Source organism: Psammomys obesus, unplaced genomic scaffold, assembly GCF_907164565.1.
Source record: "Psammomys obesus unplaced genomic scaffold, mPsaObe1.curated_primary_1811, whole genome shotgun sequence".
NCBI lineage: Eukaryota > Metazoa > Chordata > Mammalia > Rodentia > Muridae > Psammomys > Psammomys obesus.
The window spans coordinates 41,160,602-41,185,791 of NW_026587216.1; the positions used below are offsets into that span (position 1 = coordinate 41,160,602).

General features: G+C 41.1%; 1 protein-coding gene across 2 annotated transcripts in view; it reads left to right on the plus strand.

The window, feature by feature from the left end:
• Virma (vir like m6A methyltransferase associated) overlaps nucleotides 1-25,190 on the plus strand; it is a 60,223-nt gene that overhangs the window by 18,827 nt on the left and 16,206 nt on the right. For both annotated transcript variants that reach the window (XM_055603295.1, XM_055603296.1), the window contains exons 5-15: nucleotides 1,717-1,885; nucleotides 3,215-3,337; nucleotides 4,224-4,496; nucleotides 7,945-9,085; nucleotides 11,437-11,925; nucleotides 13,839-13,993; nucleotides 15,800-15,882; nucleotides 20,363-20,456; nucleotides 20,599-21,143; nucleotides 21,646-21,881; nucleotides 22,827-23,079. In XM_055603295.1, coding sequence (XP_055459270.1) covers nucleotides 1,717-1,885; nucleotides 3,215-3,337; nucleotides 4,224-4,496; nucleotides 7,945-9,085; nucleotides 11,437-11,925; nucleotides 13,839-13,993; nucleotides 15,800-15,882; nucleotides 20,363-20,456; nucleotides 20,599-21,143; nucleotides 21,646-21,881; nucleotides 22,827-23,079 — 3,561 coding nt within the window. The remainder of the gene's footprint in view (nucleotides 1-1,716; nucleotides 1,886-3,214; nucleotides 3,338-4,223; nucleotides 4,497-7,944; nucleotides 9,086-11,436; nucleotides 11,926-13,838; nucleotides 13,994-15,799; nucleotides 15,883-20,362; nucleotides 20,457-20,598; nucleotides 21,144-21,645; nucleotides 21,882-22,826; nucleotides 23,080-25,190) is intronic.

Here is a 25,190-nt window from a genome sequence, read left to right on the forward strand (position 1 = left end):
TGTGTGTGTGTGTGTGTGTGTGTGTGTGTGTGTGTGTGTGTGTGTGTTTTGCCCTGGCTATCCTGGAACTCCCAAAGTAGACCAGGCTGGCCTCGAACTTAAATATCCACCTGACTCTGCCTCCTGAGTGCTGGGATTAAAGGTGTGCAACACCACTGCCTGGCTAAATTTTACACTTTCAATAGCAAATAAGTACCACCACCAAAACTAAGGGTACCATGATAGAAATGGATCTGAAAACAATTAGCTTTACATCCTCTTTCATAATTCCTGCTCACCAGCTGCACTCAGCCTCTGCCCAAGCACTGGGTATCCATCAGGCGCACACTGCCATGCCCAGGTTGAGTGCAGGCTGTTGTTCAGACATCGTTAAGGGAGTGATGCTTCTAGTGATCACGCTGCACAGTAATGTGGAGAGCTGGTGATTAGGTTCTGAAAAACCTAAGTGGCTGTAGTTACTTAGTTTATAAGGAAATGATGAAGACTAATGGTGTTGGTAGTCTTTGCTCTTTTGGGTAAAAAAAAAAAAAGCATTTAAGAAAGACAAGTTTGCTGGCCAGTAGTGTCATACACCTTTAATCCCAGTATTCAGGAGGCAGAGGCAGGGGGAATCTCTGAATTCAGGGCCAGCCTGGTCTACAGAGTGAGTTCTAGGACAGCTAAGGCTACACAGAGAAACCCTGTCTCAAAAAACCAAAGTTTATTCAGTACTGCAAGGTGTGTGTGGCAGGGGTGTTGCCAGTAGGCTCGATGGTAACCCGAGTATCACGTGCTGCCGAAGTTTTCTTGTGAGAATTCTTTCCTGCCTGGGTGTTTGTTAGCAAGTAACACATACCCCCAATTTTGATGTGACACAGTCTATGGACCATTATCATTCGAGAGACTGGGCATACTTTGGGCTGTTTACTTCCATGACTCTTCCCTAGTTCATTCTTAGTCACAGTTGACATGAACTATGGACATGGACTTAGTCTTAGCCAGGGACTGTGCTGCAGGACCATGCAAGTCTGTGCCTGTGGGTGACTTTCACCACTATTGACCTTTTGAGTTGTCAGCAGTGCTTGTCTTTATTTTAATTAAAAACATTTATTTTTAGCCAGGTGGTGGTGGCGCAGGCCTTTAATCCTAGCACTTGGGAGGCAGAGGCAGGTGCATCTCTGAGTTAGAGCCCAGCCTGGGCTACAGAGCTACTTCCAGGATAGCCAAGGCTATACAGGGAAACCCTGTCTTGAAAAACCAAAAAGAAAAAAACGCATGAAGGCCAGAAGAGGGCATCAGCTTCCCTGGAACTAGAGTTGTGGATGGTTGTGAGATGACATGCATGCTGAGAAATTGGATCTGGGTCCTCTACGATCTTTTAACTGCTGAGCCATCTCTCTGGCCTCTATTTTGATTTACTTTTTTAGAATTTTTAGTTATGTGTGTATGTGTGTATTGGTGCTTGGATAGGTACACCTACAGCTGAAGTGTAGTGCCTGTAGAGACCAGAAGGAGGCACCAGAAGCTAGAGTACTAGTAGTTGTTAGCCTCCTAATGTGGGTGGTGGAAACCCAACTTAAAGCTTTCGGAAGAGCAGCAAACTACTAAGCCAAACCTCCGGGTCCTTCTGCAGTGCCTTGAAAGACTGTAGCTGACCCATAAACTAATTTAATATCTCTTTGTTTTGGGCATACTAAAACATTAATGTGAGATTTTTTTACCTTCTGTAAAAATCAGGTAAATACTGATGGTCTGGTGCTAAGAGGCTGGTACAACTGTCTGACCCTGGCAATATATGGATCGGTAGATAGAGTGATAAGCCATGACAGAGACTCTCCACCACCTCCACCTCCACCTCCACCTCCTCCTCAGCCACAGCCGACTTTGAAAAGGAATCCAAAACATGGTGAGAAGTTGAGTTTGCTTTTCTCAGTGAAACTGCTATGTTCTCTTATAGCAAGAAAAGCTGATCCAGAGCGCTTTTCTACTTTCTCCTCTAATCTTGTGTAAGATCTGACATATTTGTCAGTCTCCTTGTCAGATGTTATTTCTATTTTCTTTCTGTTTTCTGAGGAGTTAGCTAGCTTGCCTGCTTTTCAGATGGGGGTCCTAGGTTGCCGCACTGACTGGTTTAGAACTCACAGAGACCTGCCTGCTTGAGTGCTGAGACTACAAGTGTGTGCACTACACCTGGTCCTGGTCCTAATCCTGGCGAGCATTGTTTTGTTTGTTACTATTTCGAGGCAGGGTTTCTCTGTGGGTAGTTTTGGATGTCCTGGCCCTCACTCTGTAGACCAGGCTGGCACAGAGATCTGCTTGCCTCTGCCTCCCAATTGCTGGTATTAAAGGCATGCACCACTATCGCCCGGCTTCTGAGAGCATTTTTAAATAGTCCCAAAGTTGGCTGGCTTTTTTTTTTTTCTTTCTTCGTTTTTGTTGTTTTTGTCCTTGTCCTTCCTTCCTTCCTTCCTTCCTTCCTTCCTTCCTTCCTTCCTTCCTTCCTTCCTTCCTTCCTTCCTTCCTCCCTCCCTCCCTCCCTCCCTCCCTTCCTCCCTCCCTCCCTCCTTCCCTCCCTCCCTTCCTCCCTCCTTCCCTCCCTCCCTTCCCCCCTCCTTCCATCCATCTTGTGCTCATTAAGTAGAAACAAGAACAGTGAAGACCTTCAGTGCACTTGAGTGATTTTTCTTCCTTATCCAGGCAGCTAGGCTCATCTCTCTCAGCGTGTCCCCTGTACTCTTTTGTAAGTACTGATTGTTGTAAGGTGTTGAATTTTGAAGAGTCTGCACTTAAGTGTTCTTAAGTATTTTTACGGTGGTTGCACAGTTTTTTTCATCTCAGTCTTTTTTCTTTTTGTCTTTTGGTTGTTTTAGGACTGAATCTCACTATGTGGCTCAAGCTTCTCTCACTACGGCCTGGGGCCGTTAGGGTCCTCAGCCTCCTGAGTGCTAAGATGACAGTTATGTCCACTGTGCCTACTCTCTCTTCTTATATCTCACTGCTAAGCCTAGTTACTCTTTTATGTTACTCTTTATTTTTATTTTTTTTTAAACCTTTTGTTCTATTTTGGTGTGTGGGTAGTTAGAAAATCTAGATTTCTAGAAGTTTTATTAAGTCTACAGGCAGGAAAAGTTTGTATTATCATTCAGGTTTGAGGATAGGTTCAGATGATAAAGTGTTTTTGTGAGTGCATTTCAGGGTCCTTTACTAATTTGAACTTCTTGTTTCCCCTGTGTAGCTGATGGTGAGAAAGAAGATCAGTTTAATGGAAGTCCTCCAAGACCCCAGCCACGAGGACCAAGAACCCCTCCAGGACCCCCTCCACCTGACGATGATGAGGATGATCCTCTGTCTTTGCCAGGTGTAAATTCTGTGCTAGGAGCTCCTCCCACCCAGTAGTGATAGGTGGTGCTTCTGTTTTGTTTGTTTAGTTTTTGGAGACAGAGTTTCTCTGTGCAGCCCTGGCTGTCGTGGGACTCATTCTGTAGACCAGGCTGGCCTCAGACTCAGAGATCCACCTTCTGAGTGCTGGGATTAAAGGGTGTAGCACCACATACAGCTCAAGTGGTGCTTACTAATTAAAGAAAAATGTAAGGGTATCAAGTCTTGATGCTTTTCACCTCTCCCCACGCTCTCTCTCTGTCAGGCAGGTGTTCTTTGTATTTTTCCTATTTGCTGAGTACCTTTATAAAAACAAGAAAGAAAGAAAAAAAAAAAACATAGTTCATTTGAAGCTATACCAAGAATGTTTTGAGAACAGAGTATTGATGCAATATAATAGTATATAGCAGTTAAAAAAGAAGTAGTATGTATTGGTAAAATTTCAGCTTCATAATTTAAAAACTAAGAAAAATTTCATGTATACTGCAGTACATAAAATATAAAATAGTGTACTTTATTAAATAGTACATGAACTTATATAGTGAATACTATGAATGGGACTTATTTTTATTTTGAGTCAGGGTTTTGTGTAGTCTAGGCTGGCCTCTGATTTACATAGAGTTGAGACTAGTCTTGGACTCTTGATCTTCCTGCTTCTACATTTCAAGTGCTAGGATTAGAAGCATATTTCACCATCATAGCTATTAATCTAGTTATTAATCTACCATGTTTTTTAAAAAAATGACATTGTCAGCTAAATTACCCAACATGTATTAGGTGGCTGTGACATGACAGTCCCCATCCTACAGCCTTGTGCTATTTAAACCATTGAGTAATCTGCCTTAAATCTCCTTTTTTTTTTTCAGTGTCTGGTGATAAAGAAGAGGATGTTCCCCATAGAGAGGATTACTTTGAGCCCATTTCTCCTGATCGGAATTCTGTCCCCCAGGAAGGTCAGTATTCTGATGAAGGGGAAGTAGAAGAGGAACAGCAGGAAGAGGGAGAAGATGATGAAGATGATGTGGATGTAGAGGAAGATGAGGATGAAGATGAGGATGACTGCCATACAGTAGACAGTATCCCTGATGATGAGGAGGAAGATGAAGAGGAAGAAGGTGAAGAAGATGAAGAAGGTGAAGGTGGGTAATGTTAGCTGGGACTTTTAGATTTTAAGTACTAGGCGCTAACTGTGATTTTTGAGCATCACAAAGTTAATAGCAGTGAGAAATGGGTTGGACAAGCTCTAAGGGTCTTGTAGTTTGGTCTCAAGACATAATAACAAATGAGGTTTCTGTTTCTTCTGTCCATTATTCTCTGTCAGCTAACTTTCTTAGGCAACAGCATTAACCTCCTCTTTTTAGCTTGAAGTGCCTGACTCTCTCATCTCTCTGGGGAGAGGTTTTATTTGGTTTATGCATGAGTTGCTACTTGGTACCATCAGTATTAGCCAGGGAAGCAGGATCTAAAAATAGGCTCGGCCAACTTTCTAAAGATAGATGCCACAGAGATACTCTTAGCAAAATGCTGTGATAGTTTTACAAATTTGTCTGTCTGGATAGCTCAGTTAGAAGTATATGTGGCTGAATGGTGCAATTCTTTGGTTAGGTTTTAGTTTTCCTTTAAAAGCAAAAAGTGATAATTAATGCAAATATCTTTTAAAAAATTTTTGATTTGCCAAGAAATGACACGCAATACTAAACATTTATACAAAATGACAGTTTGCCCTGGCTTTAAAATAAAATAGTGAGGGTTGTTGTGGGATTACAGGGGCATTTATGAGTTAGATCATTACAATAATTTGTAAATGTCCAATAATTCTAAAGCAACCTTCACCGTCACTATTTTTATAAGATAGACACATAATTAAATTCTAAGGGATGCTTTTTTTAGTTTCCTCCAATCCAAGCTTGCCAGGTAATCATTTTTAGATTTCTTGTGTATGACTGGCAGATAGTCACAGTAGTTTTCTTGGGCAGGAAAACTTGGCAGAGAAGGCAAGAATGAGCAGGTTAACTTGACTAAACAAGCCAGACATTTGAGAGTTAGATACACAGAGACTCATCTTTTCATGAGTGTGTTGCTAAGGGTAAGCAAAGGAGTGTCAGGGGAGGCCTGGAGTCATTTTTTTGGAAACATTCTTTTTTCAGCTATTTTTGTACATTTTTACTTTTTTATAGGTAGGCAGGAGTATTATTAGGAAATAAGACCTACCAATATCTTTGTCTTTAGTTCTGTTTTGATACAGAGGAAAAAAAAAAAACAAACTGTGCTTATTTTGTGATTAACAAAAGAGACTTTTCTTTCAAGACAGGGTTTCTCTGTGTAGCCTTGGTTATCATGGAACTCACTCTGTAGACCAGGCCAGTCACCAGTAAATAGCAATCCACCTGCCTCTGACTCCTGAGTGTTGAGATTAAAGGGGTGTGACATCATGCCCAGCTAAATTTATATTTTATTTTTAATTCTGTGTATGTCTGTGTATGGGTATGTTCACAAGAGTACAGGTTCTCAAAGAGTCCAGAAGAGGGCATTGGCTCCTCTGGAGCTGGAGTTATAGGTGATTGTGAGCCGGCTGATAAGGGTGCTGGGAACTGAACTCTGGTCCTCTGGAAAAGCCGTGTGAGCATCTCCTCAGCCCTCTATAGTATATCTTCCTGAAAAGATGTCAGCTTGTAATTACATTATTCTCTTTCCTTTTTTTATGTTTGCATGTGTGTATGTTATGTGTTTGAGAATAGGCACATGTGTGTTTATCATAGGACAAACTTAGGTGTCAGTCCTTGTCTTCTAATTTGAGACAGAGCTCTTGCTGTTCATAGCTATATCCTCCAGGCCAACTGGCCTGCAAACTTCAGGGATGTTCTTTTGTCCACTTCCCATCTTGATCAAGTTGCACTGAGGTCCAGCCTTAGGTGGGTTCTGGGGTTTAGGTGGGTTTTGAGGCTTTAATGGAAATACTTACCAACTGACCCATTTTTCCTAGCCCTCCCGTCTGTCTGTCTTGTCTGTCCTCTCTGTCTCTCTCTATGTGTGCATGTGCATGTGTGAGTATGCATGTGGAGACCAAAGTTAACCATTTGGGTGTCTTATTGCTTTCTCATCTTATTTTTTTAAAACATGGTCTCTGAGTTAACCTGGAGCTCACTGTTTTGGCTAGCTACCCCTGGGATCCACCTTTCTCTGCTCCCCTTGCCCTCAGTGTTGGGGTTATAGATGCTTGTCCCTGCACCCTAGCATTTGCATGGCTTCTGGGTAGCCAGGCAGACCCTGGTGCTCATGTTCCACAACCCCTGCTGAACCATTGGGTATCAGAACTCAGATTCTTCTGCTTGAGTGCCAGACACTAGCAATTGAGACATCTCTTCAGTCTCCCTACCCCCTTTTTTGAGACAGTCTTTTTTTTTTAATACTTATTTTAATTTTGTGTGTATAGGTGTTTTGCCTGTGCAAAACATGCATGACTGTGTACTGCATGTGCGCAGTGTCTGCAGTGGGCAGACTGGGTGGTTGTGAGCCACCATGTGGGCACTGGAAATGGGACTTGGGTACTCTGGAAGAGCAACAAGTACTGATAACCTTTGAGCATATCCCCTGCCCTGTGATGGAGTGTTGGTCTGTATAGCCCAGGCTGGCCTGGTACTCAGAGCAGTTCTCTTGCCTTTTGAGTCCTAGGATTACCATGTCTGGCTTGTAATAGTCTTACTTATCTTTATCACTATTTTTTTTTTTTTTTAATCTTTAAAATAACCTTGGACTGGATGTGCTAGCACAAAGCACCTAGAAGGCAGAGGCGAACAGATCTCTCTGAATACCAGGTCAGCCTGATCTACATAATGAGACTTTGTCTCAAATAATTATAAATAATTAATTAAATAGAATTGAATTAAATTTTGAACTTGCAAGATGGCTCAAGTAAAGGCACTTGTTGCCGAGCCTGATGACCTGACTTCCATCCCCAACACTCACATGCTAGAAGAAGAGACCTGCCTCATGCTAGTTGTCCTTTGATCTGCACACGTGCTATGACATATACCTCCAACCCCAAATAAATAAAGGAATTAATAAATAAGTTCATTTAAAAAGATCTCTGAAGAGGCTGGAGAGATAGCTCTGTGGCTAAGAGCATGACGTACTCTTGTAAGGAACCAAGTTTGGTTCCCAGAATCCCCACTGGGCAGCTCAGAATTGCCTGAGGCAGCTGCCTGAGGCACTCAATCCTGGGGCATCTGACACCTCTGGCCTCCTTGGGCATTCATGTGCAAAATTAAGAATAATTTAAAAATTTAAGTGTCTCAGAAGGTTAAGCTTAATTACTTCTCTTCTAAGAAAGGCATTTTTGTTATTTTAAATTTTATTTCTTTCAGGAAAAGGTGTCATCACAAAAGTAATTATGAAGCCCAACAGGCATAATGGAAAAATTAGTAAACTTCTCCATAATTATCCCATTACAGATTTTAAGTATTGTCAGTTTTTGTTATGAACGGATTCACAATGCCTGGTTTATCATGAAACAAAGTTATTGATCCAACGTTCACGCAGTAAATAAGAGTGCTGCAGTACTTCAATACTGTTTAAATTTATTTTCAGGGGATGATGGTTATGAGCAGATCTCTAGTGATGAAGATGGGATTGCTGACTTGGAACGTGAAACTTTCAAGTATCCGAACTTTGATGTTGAGTACACTCCGGAAGATCTGGCGTCCGTCCCTCCTATGACATATGACCCGTATGACAGGGAGCTGGTGCCACTCTTGTATTTCAGCTGCCCATACAAAACTACGTTTGAAATTGAAATCAGTAGAATGAAGGATCAGGGTCCAGATAAAGAACATTCAGGGGCAATAGAGGCTTCAGTGAAGTTGACTGAACTGCTAGATCTGTACCGTGAAGACAGGGGTGCAAAATGGGTAACAGCTCTAGAAGAAATTCCAAGTTTAATTGTAAAAGGGTTAAGCTATTTGCAGTTGAAAAACACAAAACAAGACTGCCTTGGCCAGTTGGTAGACTGGACAATGCAAGCTCTAAATTTACAAGTAGCCTTTCGCCAGCCCATAGCCTTAAATGTCCGACAGCTCAAAGCCGGGACCAAGCTCGTGTCTTCATTAGCAGAGTGTGGGGCTCCAGGAGTCACAGAATTGCTACAAGCAGGAGTGATCAATGTATTGTTTGATCTCCTGTTTGCTGATCATGTCTCATCTTCCCTTAAGTTAAATGCTTTTAAAGCTTTGGACAGTGTCATTAGCATGACAGAAGGAATGGAGGCTTTTTTAAGAGGCACCCAGAGTGAGAAAAGTGGGTATCAAAAACTTCTGGAACTCATACTATTGGACCAGACTGTGAGGGTTGTCACTGCTGGCTCAGCTATTCTTCAGAAATGCCATTTCTACGAAATCTTGTCAGAGATTAAAAGGCTTGGTGACCATCTAGCAGAGAAGACGTCATCTGTTCCTAACCACACTGAACCTGATCATGACACGGATGCTGGATTGGAAAGAGCAAACCCAGATTATGACAATGAAGTAGAAGCCTCTATGGACATGGATCTTTTGGAATCCTCAAATATAAGTGAAGGTGAACTAGAAAAGCTCATTAATCTCTTAGAGGAGGTTTTTCATTTAATGGAAACTGCACCTCATACAATGATCCAACCGCCTGTTAAGTCTTTCCCGACAATAGCACGGATCACTGGCCCTCCAGAAAGGGATGACCCATACCCTGTTCTCTTTAGGTAAGATAAACTTGGTTTGGGGAAAGACATTTCACAAATAATTGGAGGTAATTTTATGTGGTGATTTTTTTTTTTTTTCTGTTCATATGCTGTACATATAATACATGACTATTTGAGGATATTTGATACTTCAAAATGGGTGTTCAGGAGTGAACTGGGAAATACATTACTCTATGAGCTTATATTATGTTGGTCTTTAAAGCTGAATTAGGAATATAGATGGTAGTAAATAATAACAGTGCTTGTTTAAGCATCTGCATAAGCAAAATAAATGAACCAGCCCACCTCCTAGGACATGGTACAAAATAATGCCATTGGAAGGAGAACCTCTGTTCTGTAAACTCCTTTCTCTTTACTATTCCTGTACTGATTAAAATCAGTTGTTGCCAACATAATTTTGTGGTTGTGACAATGTATCTTTGATGTTCATCATTTGTATCTGGCATCAATCTTTCTAGTTATGTGATAATACATTTTTGCTGTTGTTAGAACCTCATACAGTGATCCAACCACATAGGTTTTTACTAACACACAATAGATTTTTACTTTTGCTTTAACTTTTGAAATGACTTTTGGCATTTTGCTTGTAATTTTTGAACTAACAACAAATGGAAAGACAGACCTTTTGTTATTTCTGTGACTGGTTTTTATCTTGCTTTGGTAGTACTTGTCTGCTCTAGAATCTGTAACTGGTCATTCCAGGGTTTAGCTGAAGTTGTCCAGATAGCTGTCTTGCTTTCCCTAAAACAAAGCCCAAAGTTTTGTGTGTAAGTTTTTACTGGAGAGCTTATCTTGGGAAGCAGAAATGTAAGAGATGGAGAGAAAAAAGCTAATAAAGGAAGTGTTAGGAGACTTAATTGTGGATAAATGGGTCTCATTCCACCATGGATCCTCTGAGGAACTAGCTGAAATACGTCCATCCCCATCCCACTGAAAGGTTCACATGGAGCCCTGGGTCACCAGCGCTTTCCCACTTAGCTTGAAAAGTGGTCACTAGGCACTTAAACTCCTCTGTGCTTCTGAGCTTCTCTTCTATGGTCTGAGCAGTCTCATGGCTTTCAAGAAAGTTCTGAGAAAGGTAATAGGACCAAGCAAACATGTAAGGCCAGATACTGTCAGCCCTCACAGATCAGATTGTGAGAGGTCAGTGATGAAACTCTGGGCAGCACAGGAACGTTAGCGCAGAGCAGGGTAAGATGCTTAGGAGGAAAACAACAGGAGAGAGTGACGCCATGCACAATTAACAAAGCAAGAACCAAAGAAGAAAATAGGAGGGGGAGCAGTGGGTGGCTTCTTTAGCCAAGTGTACACAGGAGATTGAGAAAATAAGGATGGGAAATGATGTCTGAGTTTTAGAGTGTAGATTGCAGTTAGAACTGTGGGAGAGTGGTTCTTACCTGTAACATTGGGAGATGAAATATGCACGAGCTGAGAACCAGGATGTGAAAGCAGCATTGGTTGCTCTTCTCAAAGAGATGATTACAAAGGCAGGTAACAAATGAAGGTGCAGGGCCTGGGGATGTAGTTGGTAGGTGTTTGCTTAGCTTGCAGAAGCTCTGGGTTCCATCCTTAGGATGTAATTCCAGCACTCGGGAGTTGGAGGCAGGAAGATCACAAGTATGTCATCCTTGGCTGTGTAGTGAGTTTGATAGCCAGCCTGGGCTTTTTGAGAACTTGTCTCATACCATGAAAGAAAGAGAGGGAGGGAGGGAGAGAGAGAGAGAAAATAAGGCAAAAGCCAGAAAGATGTGTTGTGGACAGAAAAGAAGATTTTAATTTCACTTTTCTGGAATGGGAAAGCACATGGGAAGAACATCATTTTAGAACTCAGTAAGGAGGGAGGTGTGTACGGTGTGGGAAGAAGAGCTGCGTTTGCTCGGAGGTGAGGTTTAGAGAAGTGTCCTCCTGTACTGGTATGTACCTTTAGTCTCAGCACTTGGGAGACTGAAGCATTGGATCTCTGTGTTCAAGGCTAGCCTGGTCTACATAGCAAGTTCCAGGCCAGCCAGTGCTACTCCAAAAAGGAATAGTTCTTAGATTTGGTATTGAGGGAACAAAAAACTGAAAAAACTGAATTCTCTGTTTAGTAGTAACTATTAAACATAGAAACAAGAATCAGAAGTACTCATCATAGGTAAAGAGAAAACCTGTAACCAGTCATTTCTTGACAGTCTGTTGAATATTCAGAACTTTCATTTGACACCACAGAGAAGTTGGTACTCACATTGTAATAATTAAGAAAATATTTCTGTAATTAAAGCTGTTCATATGTTTACTTTATCCAAGCTTGTGGTTTTGAATGAAGGCGGATGTTTTGCCCCTACCTGACACGTGTCACTTGGCTTCCACAGGTATCTTCACAGTCATCACTTCTTGGAGTTGGTTACCTTGCTTCTGTCGATTCCAATAACAAGTGCCCATCCCGGTGTACTGCAAGCCACAAAGGATGTTTTAAAGTTTCTTGCACAGTCACAAAAGGGCCTTCTCTTTTTTATGTCAGAATATGAAGCAACAAACTTGTTGATTCGAGCTCTGTGCCACCTGTATGATCAAGATGAAGAGGAAGGCCTTCAGTCTGATGGAGCTGATGATGCCTTTGCCTTGTGGCTGCAGGACTCAACCCAGACTCTGCAGTGCATTACAGAGCTCTTCACGCACTTTCAGCGTTGTACAGCCAGTGAAGAAACTGACCATTCGGATCTCCTGAGCACCCTCCACAATCTTTATTTGATTACTTTTAATCCTGTGGGAAGATCGGCTGTTGGCCATGTTTTTAGCCTGGACAAAAACCTTCAAAGTCTCATTACTCTAATGGAGTACTATTCCAAAGAAGCCCTAGGGTAATTTTCTACTTACTCCTTAAAAAATCTCAATTCCATTAGGAAACTAGATCACTAATGGCTTAGTTTCTTTATGAAAGAAGTGTCTTTGGCATGTATGTATGTATATATGTATATCTTAAGATATACATACTTATCTATCTCTATATAGAGAGATATAATATCTTTTCTCATAACATGTGACTTGCTAATTAAGCATTAGAATAACAGGAATCTCTTCGATGTGGCTGGTAAGCAGTTCGGTGGGCTTTCTCCAGCGTCTTTGAGTTCTGTGCTGGCGTTGAGGAAGGTTGCAGCAGGGGTACCCTCTCCCTGTGTAGAGGGGAACCTTAAAGCCCAGAGATGGATGCCTTAAGCGTAGTGCCCACACTCTTGTACTGTTTGTTTGCTAGCCCGCTCACAGTGCTCTCAGTTTGAAGTGGCTTTGATCGAATTGGGGGATTGAGTGTGACAATGACAGTGAAGAGCTGCCCAATGGGGCAGTGGATTTGAAGCACGTAAGAGGAGAGACTTGCTCTCTTCCTTGCGTATGTCGTGGAAAACAGACAAGAATGGGCACTTTCAGGGTGTCATGGCCATAGTATTATGCAAAACAGTAACATACAGGTAGCTAGCTGGTTGCCTTCATGATGGAGACTTGGTGTAACTCCTTGTAACTATGAAAGGCAAACTACAGTGGCTTCTCTGCCTGGCTGTAGTATAGCTTAGTAATTCTGTGAGGATGGTAGATGATCACACTTGCTCCTATTTTTCAAGGTTAGATGAAAATTTCAAAGGAGGCCAATGAAGTATACTTTTTTTTTTTTAATTTTATTTTTCTTTTTAGTTACATTTTGTTAACTCTGTGTCCCCGCTGTATCCCGCTCCCTCATTCCCTCCCCAACCCCACACTCCCTCCCTGGTCTCCTCCCTGCCCCTTTCCAAGTCCACTGATAGGGAAGGACCTCCTCCCCTTTCATCTGACCCTGTTTTATCAGGTATCTTCAGGGCTGGCTGTAGAGTCCTCCTCTGTGACCTAACAGGACTGCTCCTCCCCTGGGGGGGGGGCAGTCAAGGAGAAGTATACTTTTTAATATTCATTGTTAATGAAATATGTTTGTTACTATTTCATTGTTCATTTGTTCTTGTTAATTTTGCTTTTTGCTGTGATGTTTATGAGTTTGTTTTTATGAGTGGTCTCTCCTTACCTGTGGGTCCTGTTTCTGTAGATTCAGCTAACAATGAATCAAAAATACTTAGATTGCTTTAGCATGGTGCAGCATTCCTGTAAATTTGAGGGCAACTTGGTCTACAGAATAAGACCCTGTCTCAAGGGGAAAAAAGGCAAGGGAGAATGCATCTGAGATGGGCAGTGCATGCCTATAATCTTAGTACTTGGAAAGCTGAGGCAGGAGGATTGTGAATTTGAAGCCATCCTGAAATCCTTTGCTACATGGTGAGTTTCAGGCTAGTGTGGGTCATAGAGTAAAATTGTCTGCGTTGAACATGTACACGCTTTTCCTTGTCTTTATTTTGTAAACAAAGTAACAGCTAGTTGTATAGTGTTTACAGTATGCTGAGTGTCCCAGGTAATCTGGAGTTGGTTTAGAGTAGATGGGAAGATCTACGCATAGTCTGTGATACTGTGCCATTTTACATAAGGTACTGGTGGCTCCATGAACTTTAGCTTTCTGTAGGGGTCCTGGAACCAGTATTCCATAGAGACTGAGGGACATCTGTTATTAATGTTTATTTCACATGAATTGAATGTGAAGTGTAAAACCTGGTTCTTTATTTTCAAGAAGTTAGGTGATGTCAATAATGTTGGATTATAAATTTCCTTAATCTCTTTAAAACGACATACAAAAATGTTTAAAATTATTCCTGAAAAAGTCTTTTCCTATCCCACATTTAAAAACCTTATTTTATTTCAGTGATTCCAAGTCTAAGAAGTCAGTAGCTTATAATTATGCATGCATACTTATTTTGGTGGTGGTTCAGTCTTCCAGTGATGTCCAGATGTTAGAACAACACGCAGCATCTCTCTTGAAGCTTTGTAAAGCAGATGAAAATAATGCAAAATTACAAGGTATGGGATCTGGAGTTATTTTGTAACATTTGTGATACATGAAGAGAAAAGGCTGAATTTGTGTAATTATTGCTTTATCATATTTTTGTGTATGTTCACGTGGGGGGGAGGGTTGCATGCATAGGTCTTGAGGCTAGAAGATGACATCACATGTCTTTTTCAACTACTATCCACTGTTTTGAGACAAGGTCTCACTGAACCTGGAGCTTGCCATTTTAACTAGACTGGCTGGCTAGCAGTCCCTCGAGACACATCTGTGTGCCACACCAGTGCTGGTGTTACATTGTGATATCTGTTCACACTGTGCCTGGCTTTTGCATGAGTTGCAAGATCTGAACTGAGAGCCTCATTTTTGCACAGCAGGCACCTTGCCCATACTGAGCCAACCCATTTTTAATTTCTTGAGTTGCCTTTTAGGAAAAAAGTGTATAAAACTTAAGGGTTAGCTGGGCGTGGTGGCACACACCCGTAATCCCAGCACTCAGGGAGGCAGAAGCAGGAGGATTGCTGAGAGTTTGGGGCCAGCCTGGTCTACAAAGGGAGTTCAGGACAGCCAAAGCTACACAGAGAAACTCTGTCTTGGAAAACAAAACAAAACAAAAACTCCCAAAACCTTAAGGTTTTATTTAATAAAGAGTTTTAGAATATAATTGAAAAGGTTTGAAAGTGCCTTCTTTTTCCTAAAGTCCTGAAAAATAGCAGTCTAGCTAGTCAGGATAGACAAGCAGGGAACATGGACAGGAGGAAGTCCAAGTTTATTTTTTGGTCTGGTTTTGTTTCTACATGTATTGCTATACATAGATTTTTGCGAGTTAACTTACAACACTACTGTTGATTAGCACATTGTGTTACTTTTAAGAGTAGTTAATTTTAAAATCACAAAATAAGAACTTGACAAAATTGGGTTAGTGATATAGCTCAATGTTCAGGTACTTCTCTGGCACACATTGACAATCAGGTTTTACCTAACTCAGAATCATACACACACACACATACACACACACACACACACACACACTCAAACACAGAGTAAAATATCTTGTTAAAGGAGGAAGGGCTACTCAACAAAATGTCTCTTCAAAGCTTGAGTCTACTAGAAATAAATTATATATATATATTTGTGGGGAGATTGGAGGCAGTAGTAAAGATAGGTAAATAAATACTGCATTATATTAGTTTAAAATATTTATAAATCTTGTTTTAGTGTTTTCATTACTATTGCAATAAATTCATTTTAATTAGGCAGACTGGATAAACATTTAAATATTTAAGAGACTCAAATAAGTAGTAGTCATCACTGAGTTTTGAATCAGCATAGTAGGTCTACATTTTCATGTAGAAATACATGTGAAGAATTATATACAGGGCTGGAGAGATGGCTCAGAGGTTAAGAGCTCTTGCTGCTCTTCCAAAGGTCCTGAGTTCAATTCCCAGCAACCCCATGGTGGCTCAAAACCATCTATAATAAGGTTTGGTGCCCTCTTCTGGCATGCAGGTGTTATATGTAGGCAGAACACTGTATATATAATAAATAAATTAAAAGAATTATATACAAAAAGAGGGCATGATGCCACATGCCTGCAATTCTCCCATCTGGGAGGTTGATGCAGGAAGATGATGAGTTTGAGGCTAATTTGGAATATAGCATGTGACATAGTTTAAAACAATGACAAAAAAGAATTAGACGGTTTATTCTTTTGTAAAACCTAGATGATTGGAATGATTGCAGATGTGATGTTTCTTTGGGGAAAATTTGTTATAAAGACTTGAATTTAAAAATACTGTGTTATTCTTTTTGTTTCTAAGAACTTGGCAAGTGGCTTGAACCTCTGAAAAACCTCAGATTTGAAATTAACTGCATCCCAAATCTAATTGAATATGTTAAACAGGTGAGTAAAAGTTAAATGGCTTTGTTGTGAAACTGATGATGTGTAGTGATAAGACTGAGGTTACTTTCTAGATAATGTAGAAATCACAGCCTTGATTAATCTCTTTTTAATTTTTAGATTTATTTGTATTTTTTGTGCATGTGTATTTTGCCTTCATGTATGTCTGTGCACCACTTGTTGGTGTTTTGGGAGGTGAGGAGCCTCTGGGTGGATGCTGGAAATCGAACCTGGGTCCTTTGCAACAAGTGCTCTGAGCAAATTCTCCAGCCCCCATCGGTTGATATCTTTAACTTTGTAGTAATAATATTTCATACATGGATGTAGATATCATGTGCATGATGCTCTGTTTAAATTACCTGATACTCTGTATGGAGGTCAAAGGTCAGCTTGTGGGAGTTGGTTCTCTGTTCTACCATGTAGAGTCCAAAGATGGAACCCAAGACTTCAAGCTTTTTTGGAAAGCACTTTTACCTGCTGAACTGTCTCCTAGGCCCTACAGAAACCTTAAGTTAAATGCTAATGGTATTCTAATTTTAATTAATGACATAATTTAACTCTGACCGTTTAGGTGAAAATTGAGAATGCCACTTCCAGATAATTCCTGTGTGGACCAGTTCTGTCTGTTGTTAATTTTGGATAGTGACAACTGTGGTTGGTAATTAAAAGTTGAAATCTCTAATGTAAAATCTATGATTTGTAATAGTAAAAAATTCATGTATATTCCATAATGAAAAATATCAGTTCATTCATTTGGATCAATCATTAATTTAGAAGAGTGTTTTTTCCTCTTTTTTTTTCTCTTCTTACTTGATCCAGTGTGTAGCATAGCAAGATGGGCTGAAGGCATACATATGAACATTGTAAACTACATCACTGTAGACTGAACTGTCTCCTACCTCTATGTTAGCAGATGAGTGCTGTGTGTTTTTGTGTATGAGAGGGTAAGCTAGCGTGGTTTTGCAGTTGTAGGATATTACTGAAGTAATTTATGTGTATTGACCAATCTGTTATTTTCAAGTAATAGCAGAGTATTGTTTAGGACTGTGCTTCAGGTCGTCCAGTTTTAGTGATGCCCCCATGTCTTCTTTCTACTCTTCTGTCTGTAGTGCGGTGGTGGTGGTGCACACCTTTAATCTTAGCATTCAGAGGCAGAGAGGCAGGCTGATCTCTGAGTCTAAGGCCAGCCTGGTTTACAATATGATTTCCAGGACAGCCAGGGCTACACAGAGAAACCCTGTCTCAAAACAAAAACCAAGAAAAAGAATATTTTTGTGCCAGGTGGTGGTGTATGCCTTTAATCCTATCACTCGGGATACAGTTACTCACACAGGTGGACCTCTGTGAGTTCCAAGATAGACAGGGCTACGCAGAGAAACCTTGTCTCAAAAAAGCAAAACAAAAAAGTAATATTTTTGTTTGTTTTTTTCCTTTTATAGCCAGGGTCTTGCTGTCTAGCCCTTGCTGGCCTATAACCCTGTGTAGATCAGGCTGGCATGGAACTGCCTGCCACTGGGATTAAAGATGTGTGTCACCCAGCTTGGCTCTTTGGAATATTTTTATCTCTTTAATGACATTGTATTTTCTTTAAAGATTTAATTTATTTATTATGTATACAATGTTCTGTTTGCATGTGCACTCACATGCCAGAAGAGAGCACCAGATCTCACTATAGGTGGTTGCTGGGAATCAAACTCAGGACCTCTGGAAGAGCAGCCAGTGCTCATAATCTCTGCTCCATCTCTCCAGCCCTGCCATTGCGTTCTTAATAGTGGTGTAAATTACATGTAAAATTTTCTTGTTTTTTTTTGTTTTGTTTTTACTTTCATTAGAAATTCATGCTCTGTAAACTCAGATTTGTTGTATATTCTGTTTATGTGGACATGGTAGAGAGATTTTTGACGATGTGTGCAGTAACTGTAAAGTGACTTGAGTTAAAGTATTTAAGTAGTAGGAAATTTAACTAGTTCTAGAAATTGCATTACATAAATCTTTTGTACACTCTAGAAATAAGGGCAGAAGGATCAGGAGTTGAGGCCAGACTAGGCAGCCTGGGCTACATGAGATCCCGTCTCAGAAAACAAAAAGGAAAGAAAGGAAATTAAATTATGTCCAATAACTGAAAATTTTCAACTGTGCATGGTGGTGCATGCTTGTCATCTCAGCACTGGGGTGGCTGAGGCAGGGACTGCAAGTCTGCAGCCAGCGGAGCCTGCACAGGAAAACACTGTTTGCAGCCAGTGAAGACTGCATAAGAGGAAAACACTGTCTGCAGCCAGTGGAGACTGCATAAGAGGAAAACACTTGTCTGCAGCCAGCGTAGCCTGCATAGGAAAACACTGTCTGCAGCCAACGGAGCCTGCAGCCTAGGAAAACACTGAAAACACTGTCTGCAGCCAGCGGAGCCTGCAGAGGAAAACACTTGTCTGTAGCCAGTGGAGCCTGCACAGGAAAACACTGAAAACACTGTCTGCAGCCAGCGGAGCCTGCACAGGAAAACACTGAAAAAACACTGTCTGCAGCCAGCAGAGACTGCACAGGAAAACACTTGTCTGCAGCCAGTGGAGCCTGCACAGGAAAACACTGAAAACACTGTCTGCAGCCAGCGGAGCCTGCACAGGAAACACAGGAAAACACTGTCTGCAGCCAGTGGAGCCCGCACAGGAAAACACTGTGTGTAGCCAGCAGAGCCTGCACCGGAAAACACTGAAAACACTATCTGCAGCCAGCAGAGACTGCACAGGAAAACACTGTCTCCAGTCAGTGGAGCCTGCACAGGAAAACACTGAAAACACTGTCTGCAGCCAGCAGAGACTGCACAGGAAAACACTGTCTGCAGGCAAAGCAGTGCCGGGGAGAAGCTCAGCTGGCAGAGTGCTTGCCTGGAGTGTAGAAAGCCCTGACTTCGTTCCTAGCACCGTGTGAACAGGGTGTGGTGGTCTGCACCTGTAAGGACTCTAGGTCAGAGTTATCCTCAGCTGTGGGTCAAGTGTGAGGCCAGCCTGGATCTGGTTCTAGAGCTTAGGCTGGTCTCTACCCACTGAGTGCCAAGAGCATAGCTGCGCATCTCCACATCCTCAGGCAATTCCTACCCTAAGATAACTAAACACAGTTGACCCAGTATTGAAACTTGATTTCCTGTTGTCTCAGTAATTTGTAGAACTACCAGAAAAATGTTAAGGGAAAAGGACAATGGAAAATAGAAGCATGTGAGGGAGAGTGAGTTTTTTCCCCCTTCATTTTTAAAGCATATACCCTGGGGCTTAGAAGTTGGAATACTTTATTAATGTAAATTTTTTCAACTTATAAATTTATTTACAATGTTAGTCCGTGAAAGCTACAAAATGTAAACAAAACTAATTGGTGTTTGGAAACAAAATGTAGTCAGGTATTAAGTACAAAAAAATTACATTTCTTGTACTCTTCTTGATGTCTACATTAAAAAAAAAATGCTATTTAGTCTATACATGTTTCAAGATTTCCTCTCAACCTTGAAAGAGGTTTAGTGACTGTGGGGCTTTTAAAGTATAGTCTGACACAGTGATGCACATATGTAATTCTAACCATGTCTGAGGCAGAGGGAGCAGAGTTCAAGTCCTAGGCTATCCTGGGCATGTCAGTGAGACCTACTCTCAGAACCAAAACAGCAGCAACGAAAACCCCAACACAAAGAGCTCACTTGTCAGCACAGACATTGCTTCATTTTTTTAAGAGAAGGTGACATTAAATGCGGATATAGAAAAAGTTATTTTAAATTCTTAATACAAAGAGTCATAGGTTTTATTTACTGCTTTGTTTTAGTAATTGAAATATGCAAATATGTTACAATTTGATTATCTGTACATAATAACATACAGTACAAATGTACCTATGATGGGGCTGGAGAGATGAATCAGTGGTTAAGAACAACTGGCTGCTCTTCCAGAGGACCTAAGTTCAATTCCCAGCACCCACATGGCAGCTCACTGAAACTCCAGTTCCAGGGGATCCAACACTCACACACATATGTGCAGGCAAAACACCAGTGGACACAAAATAAAAATGAATAAATCATTAAAAAATTAAAAAGGAAAATTTTATAAGGAAAAAAAGAAATTACTTAAGGTGAAATAATTTACATAAATTTTTTTAGTACTAGGGTTTTTCTTTTACGCTGTGTCCTTTCTGTTTGTGTGGTTTGAAAAAGGACAGGTGTTGTTTCTAACCTTTGCTGCCTTGGCACTCACTATGTAACCCAGGGCTGTCCTCAGACTCACCACTCTCCTCCCGGGTTCAGCCTTCTGAGTGCTAACATTGCAGGTACGCGTGACCACACCTAGCTTCTCAGGGTTAAAATGTGCAAACTCGCTAAAGTGTAAACGGTGTGTACTTCAGGCCTTGTGCTGAGGACTAAACTGAGGGCCCTGCACACACAAGCGCTTACTCTGCTTCCAGAGACCTGTATTTGTGACTAAGTTAAACTTGTCTGCTTTCATTTTTAAAGAACATTGATAACTTGATGACTGCAGAAGGAGTTGGCCTTACCACTGCCTTACGTGTTCTCTGTAATGTGGCATGTCCACCACCTCCCGTTGAAGGTAATGCAGTCAACATCCTTTGAAACCGCCATACTCTAAGCTTAGTGTAAATGTCATTTATTAAGCATTCCAGATATTTGTGATTGGTTATTAGCATGTGAGTAATTAGACTTTTCTTGTTATTTCCTTATCCTATGCAAAGGTCAACAGAAAGACCTGAAATGGAACCTTGCCGTTATCCAGCTTTTCTCTGCTGAAGGGATGGACACCTTCGTTCGGGTTCTGCAAAAACTGAACACTGTTTTGACGCAGCCCTGGCGGCTCCATGTGAACATGGGGACCACCCTTCACAGAGTTACTACTGTTTCAGTGGCGCGCTGCGCACTCACCCTTCTCAGAACCATGCTGACGGAGCTCCTGAGAGGTGGATCCTTTGAGTTTAAGGACATGCGTGTTCCTTCAGCGCTTGTTACCTTACACATGCTCCTGTGCTCTATTCCTCTCTCAGGTCGTTTGGATAGTGATGAGCAAAAAATTCAGAATGATATCATTGATATCTTATTGACTTTTACACAAGGAGTTAATGAAAAGCTCACAATCTCTGAAGAGACCCTGGCCAATAATACTTGGTCTTTAATGCTAAAGGAAGTTCTCTCTTCCATCTTGAAGGTTCCGGAAGGCTTCTTCTCTGGACTCCTACTCCTTTCAGAGCTGCTGCCTCTTCCCTTGCCCATGCAGACCACGCAGGTATCACTTCCATATCACATGCATCTCATAGTGACTGCAGTAGCTCCTTAGGTAAAGCCAGGGACACTGGGCAGTCCAAGCAAGCCGTCCTCCTCCTCCCCAGAGACAGAGTACTGAGTTGAGGGTGACGAGACTGAAGCGAGTTACAAGTGTGGGGTAACTTTAAATACCTTTTGTGAAAGTGAGTTTTATTATGTTGTCATGTATACTTGTACTTATATTTTTGTTACTTCAAATCGTTTTTCTCCCCTTTATCGTGTTTTAGAATTTGCCAATTAGATTGCTTCACCAATGGACTTTGTTCAACTGACTGCCAACCTGAGAACAATAAGTTTCTTTTTTTAGACCTGTTGGATTCAGACAATTGTTGAATTGTGTAATAGCGAATTATGTTTTGAGCATGCAGTAAAGGTGTTCTTTTTATAACAGTTCTTCCTGAACAGTTTTGTGACTATAATAAATATTAAAAATCTATGTACACACACTTATACTTTTTTAACAGGTTATTGAGCCACATGATATATCAGTGGCTCTCAACACCCGCAAGTTGTGGAGCGTGCACCTTCATGTTCAAGCAAAGTTGCTCCAAGAAATAGTGCGTTCTTTCTCTGGCACAACCTGCCAGCCCATTCAGCACATGTTACGGCGCATCTGTGTGCAGTTGTGTGACCTTGCCTCTCCAACTGCTCTTCTGATCATGAGAACTGTACTGGATTTGGTTGTAGAAGACCTGCAAAGGTATTTTTATTCCGCCTTAAGAAGTTTTCCTCTTCAGCTTGCTCTTGACACAGAGACTAGGGCTTAGTAAATCCACATAACATATGGTTGTGTAAATACACACACATGCACACATGAATGCATAGATTAATATATGTAAATTGTTTTCTTTATCTCATACATGTCATGTTGAAGGTCTTGGTTTGGGGATTTGTTTTACTTATTTCATTATTATTGTGTAATACTGCATGTGTGCATGGACATGCTCATATGTGTGTGGTCAAGACATTATATAGTTGCTTTTCTCTTTCCTTTACATGGGTTCTGGGGGTTGGACTCAGGTCACTAGCGTTGCGCCATTAATGCCTTTGCTTGATGAATCACATTCTGCCCCAGCTTTGCGTTTGTATTTTACTTATTTTTAATTTTATTTATTTAATCACTTTCCAGCCCTGATCCCGGCCCCCTCTCTCCTCTCCTCCAGTCCCACCCTCATGCCTCCTCCCCCCACTGTCTCCTCTCCTTCTCAGAGAAGGGGAGGCCCCTAAGGGGTACCAACCCATCCTGCCACCTGAGGTCCCAGCAGGACTAAGCGCACCCTCTCCCCCTGAGGCCAGACAAGGCAGCCCCGCTAGGAGAGAGGGATCCACAGGCTGGCAACAGAGGCAGAGACAGCCTGCCTCCATTGGCAGGGGACCCACGTGATGCCCGTGGCATGCACAGCTGCTACTTGGGGCAGGGGGGTTAAAAGGTGAAACAGAAAGAACTTCTCTGACTTGAAGAATATTATTGAAAACCTGAATTTATAAAATTTTACAGTGACTGTAAACTTCCAGAAAAATCATTCTATCAAAGGAATGAGGTGTATATTTTAGGCAAAATTTGTGTGAATCTATACATAGAAATATTAAGTAATGCCTTTAAAGTCAAGAACTTTGTTCACTGAGTATATTAATTTTATTTCAGCACTTCAGAAGATAAAGAAAAACAGTATACTAGTCAAACCACCAGGTTGCTTGCCCTTCTCGATGCTCTGGCTTCACACAAAGCTTGTAAATTAGCTATTTTGCATCTGATTAATGGAACTGTTAAAGGTGATGAAAGATATGCAGAAATATTCCAGGATCTTTTAGCTTTGGTGCGGTCTCCTGGGGACAGTGTTATTCGCCAGCAGTGTGTGGAATATGTCACATCCATTTTGCAGTCTCTCTGTGACCAGGTACTCACAGTTTTTATTGTCGTGTGTTAATATGTGCTTAAGTGCTTGTCTTGATGCAAACCTTGGCTGGTAATAGTAATAGTAACACAGCTTTCCTGGCTGCAGTGCTCCTGGGTTATCTCAGGAGTTTGGTAAGTGGACGAAAAGCAAGCTGATTTGGTGCATTGTAGGTTTCTTTGGCTTCTTTGTTGAGTCTCTGAGGAGATTTTTCCTTTTGTATTGCAAACCTGGGTAATTGCTTTTGTGATAAATTTTCAGTACATTTTATAGCTAATTATAGTTACTGTAGTACTTCCCTTCCTAATTATATTAGAATATCCCAAGGCATTATTCAATTTTTAACTTTGATTTTGGTTAATATGTTGGTCTTTTGTTAGGATAACTTTTTGAATGATTAGTTTTTTGAGACTGTGTTTTGTAGCCCCAGCTGCCCTCAAACTTACTAGGTAACCAAGGCTGTCCTTGAATTCCTGATTTTCCTCCCTCCATCTCCCAAGTGCTAGGATGACAGTGTGAGCCACCGTGGCCACTTCGTGCGGATTGCACGTGTCAGTGCATTTTAACTAGTCAGCATGCTTATTCCAGGCAGTCGTCAGGTGTGATTTTTTTTTTTCCCCCAGAGAGAATATTTTCATTAAAAGCCTGTGCTGGATGACGTAAGTGCAGTTTAGTTACATTGAGGACTCGGGAGCTTTTTTGCATGTGGCTTGTTTTCAGATGTGGTAGACTGTAGTTGTGGGCCTGGATGAGAAGTGTAAGGCCCCTGTGACTGGTTCTTCTTAAGTTCTCATGTTCTGTCCCTTGACTACTGACCCCTTGCTGCCCTTTCCTCAGATTTCATTCCAAGCTGTCCTTTTTGTTCAGGTTTCATTACATTTTCCTTCTGATGCAAATATGTGTTTGAATATCCCTGAAAGCCCAGTTGGCTTCCATAAAATGAATCCTGGATGTTTCGTTAGGAGAAGTTAGCTCAACTTGCTTAATATTGGAAAGCTTGAATTTTAAAGGTATAAAAGTAGAAGGAGACATTTATTGAAGATTGTGCTTAAAGTTTGTTTGCTCTATTCACCCCTTTTTATAAAGCTTTGAATTCCAATATTGATAAGTGTAGTAAAATTTCAGCCAAAAAAACTTATTTCTAGAAGCCTCTATAATCTAGAAGGAGTATGCATTAATGAATAATAGACTGATTTAATATATTTTACGGCCAAAGCTTTTTAACCATTTTAAAATTAAAACTATGCCAAGTTGAGTTCCTTAAAAAGGCCATTCTCTCTCTTATTGTTAAGTATGTCTGAGAATTTCATACACACATGTAATGTGTTATGATCAGGTCTACCCCTCAACCTTCATTACTTCTCCAGTTCACCCTAGTTCTAACTCTGTCTCTTTACTGCTATTGTCTCTCAATTTTATATGTTCCTCTTCTTTTTTTTTTTTTTTTTTTCCTAACCCGGTGAGTCTACTTAGTGCCCCAGCGTATACATGGGTATAGAGCTCTCTGCCAGAATATGGGCAGCCTGCTAGGGCCACATCCCTGGAGAAAACTGACTCTCCCAGGAAATGGTGGCCAGTCCTCTGCTCCATCCCCATCTACACTCCTGCTGTATTTGTGTCCCATCTTCGCATCTCATGTAGTACTGTGCTCCCCAGGCCTCTTACTTAAATCCTCTTTTCCCCTTACACAGCCCCCTTTCTAGTTTCATGATCTATACCACACTCACTCCCATACGACTGACATGGAAACAAGAAGCTAGGAAACACACAAGAGAGAACAATGGTGGCATCTGTCTTCTGAGTCTGAGATTTAAAAGCTAGTTAGATGCCAGAAAGTATCTTTTGTGTTTGTTGTTAGGCCCATGTAAGTCTTCCATCCTTGTGAAAGACAATGCTAAACTCTTTTTCTTTCATGCAAATGGAAGATTAAAAGGTTTTTTTTTTTTGTTGTTGTTGTTGTTGTTTTGTTTTTCTTCTTTTTTTTTTTTTCTCCAACAAGATTTCTCTGTGTAGCCTTGGCTGTACTGGATTCATTTTATAGACCAGGATGGCCTTGAACTCACAGATCTGCCTGCCTCTGCCTCCCTGAGTGCTACGATTATAGGCATGTGCCA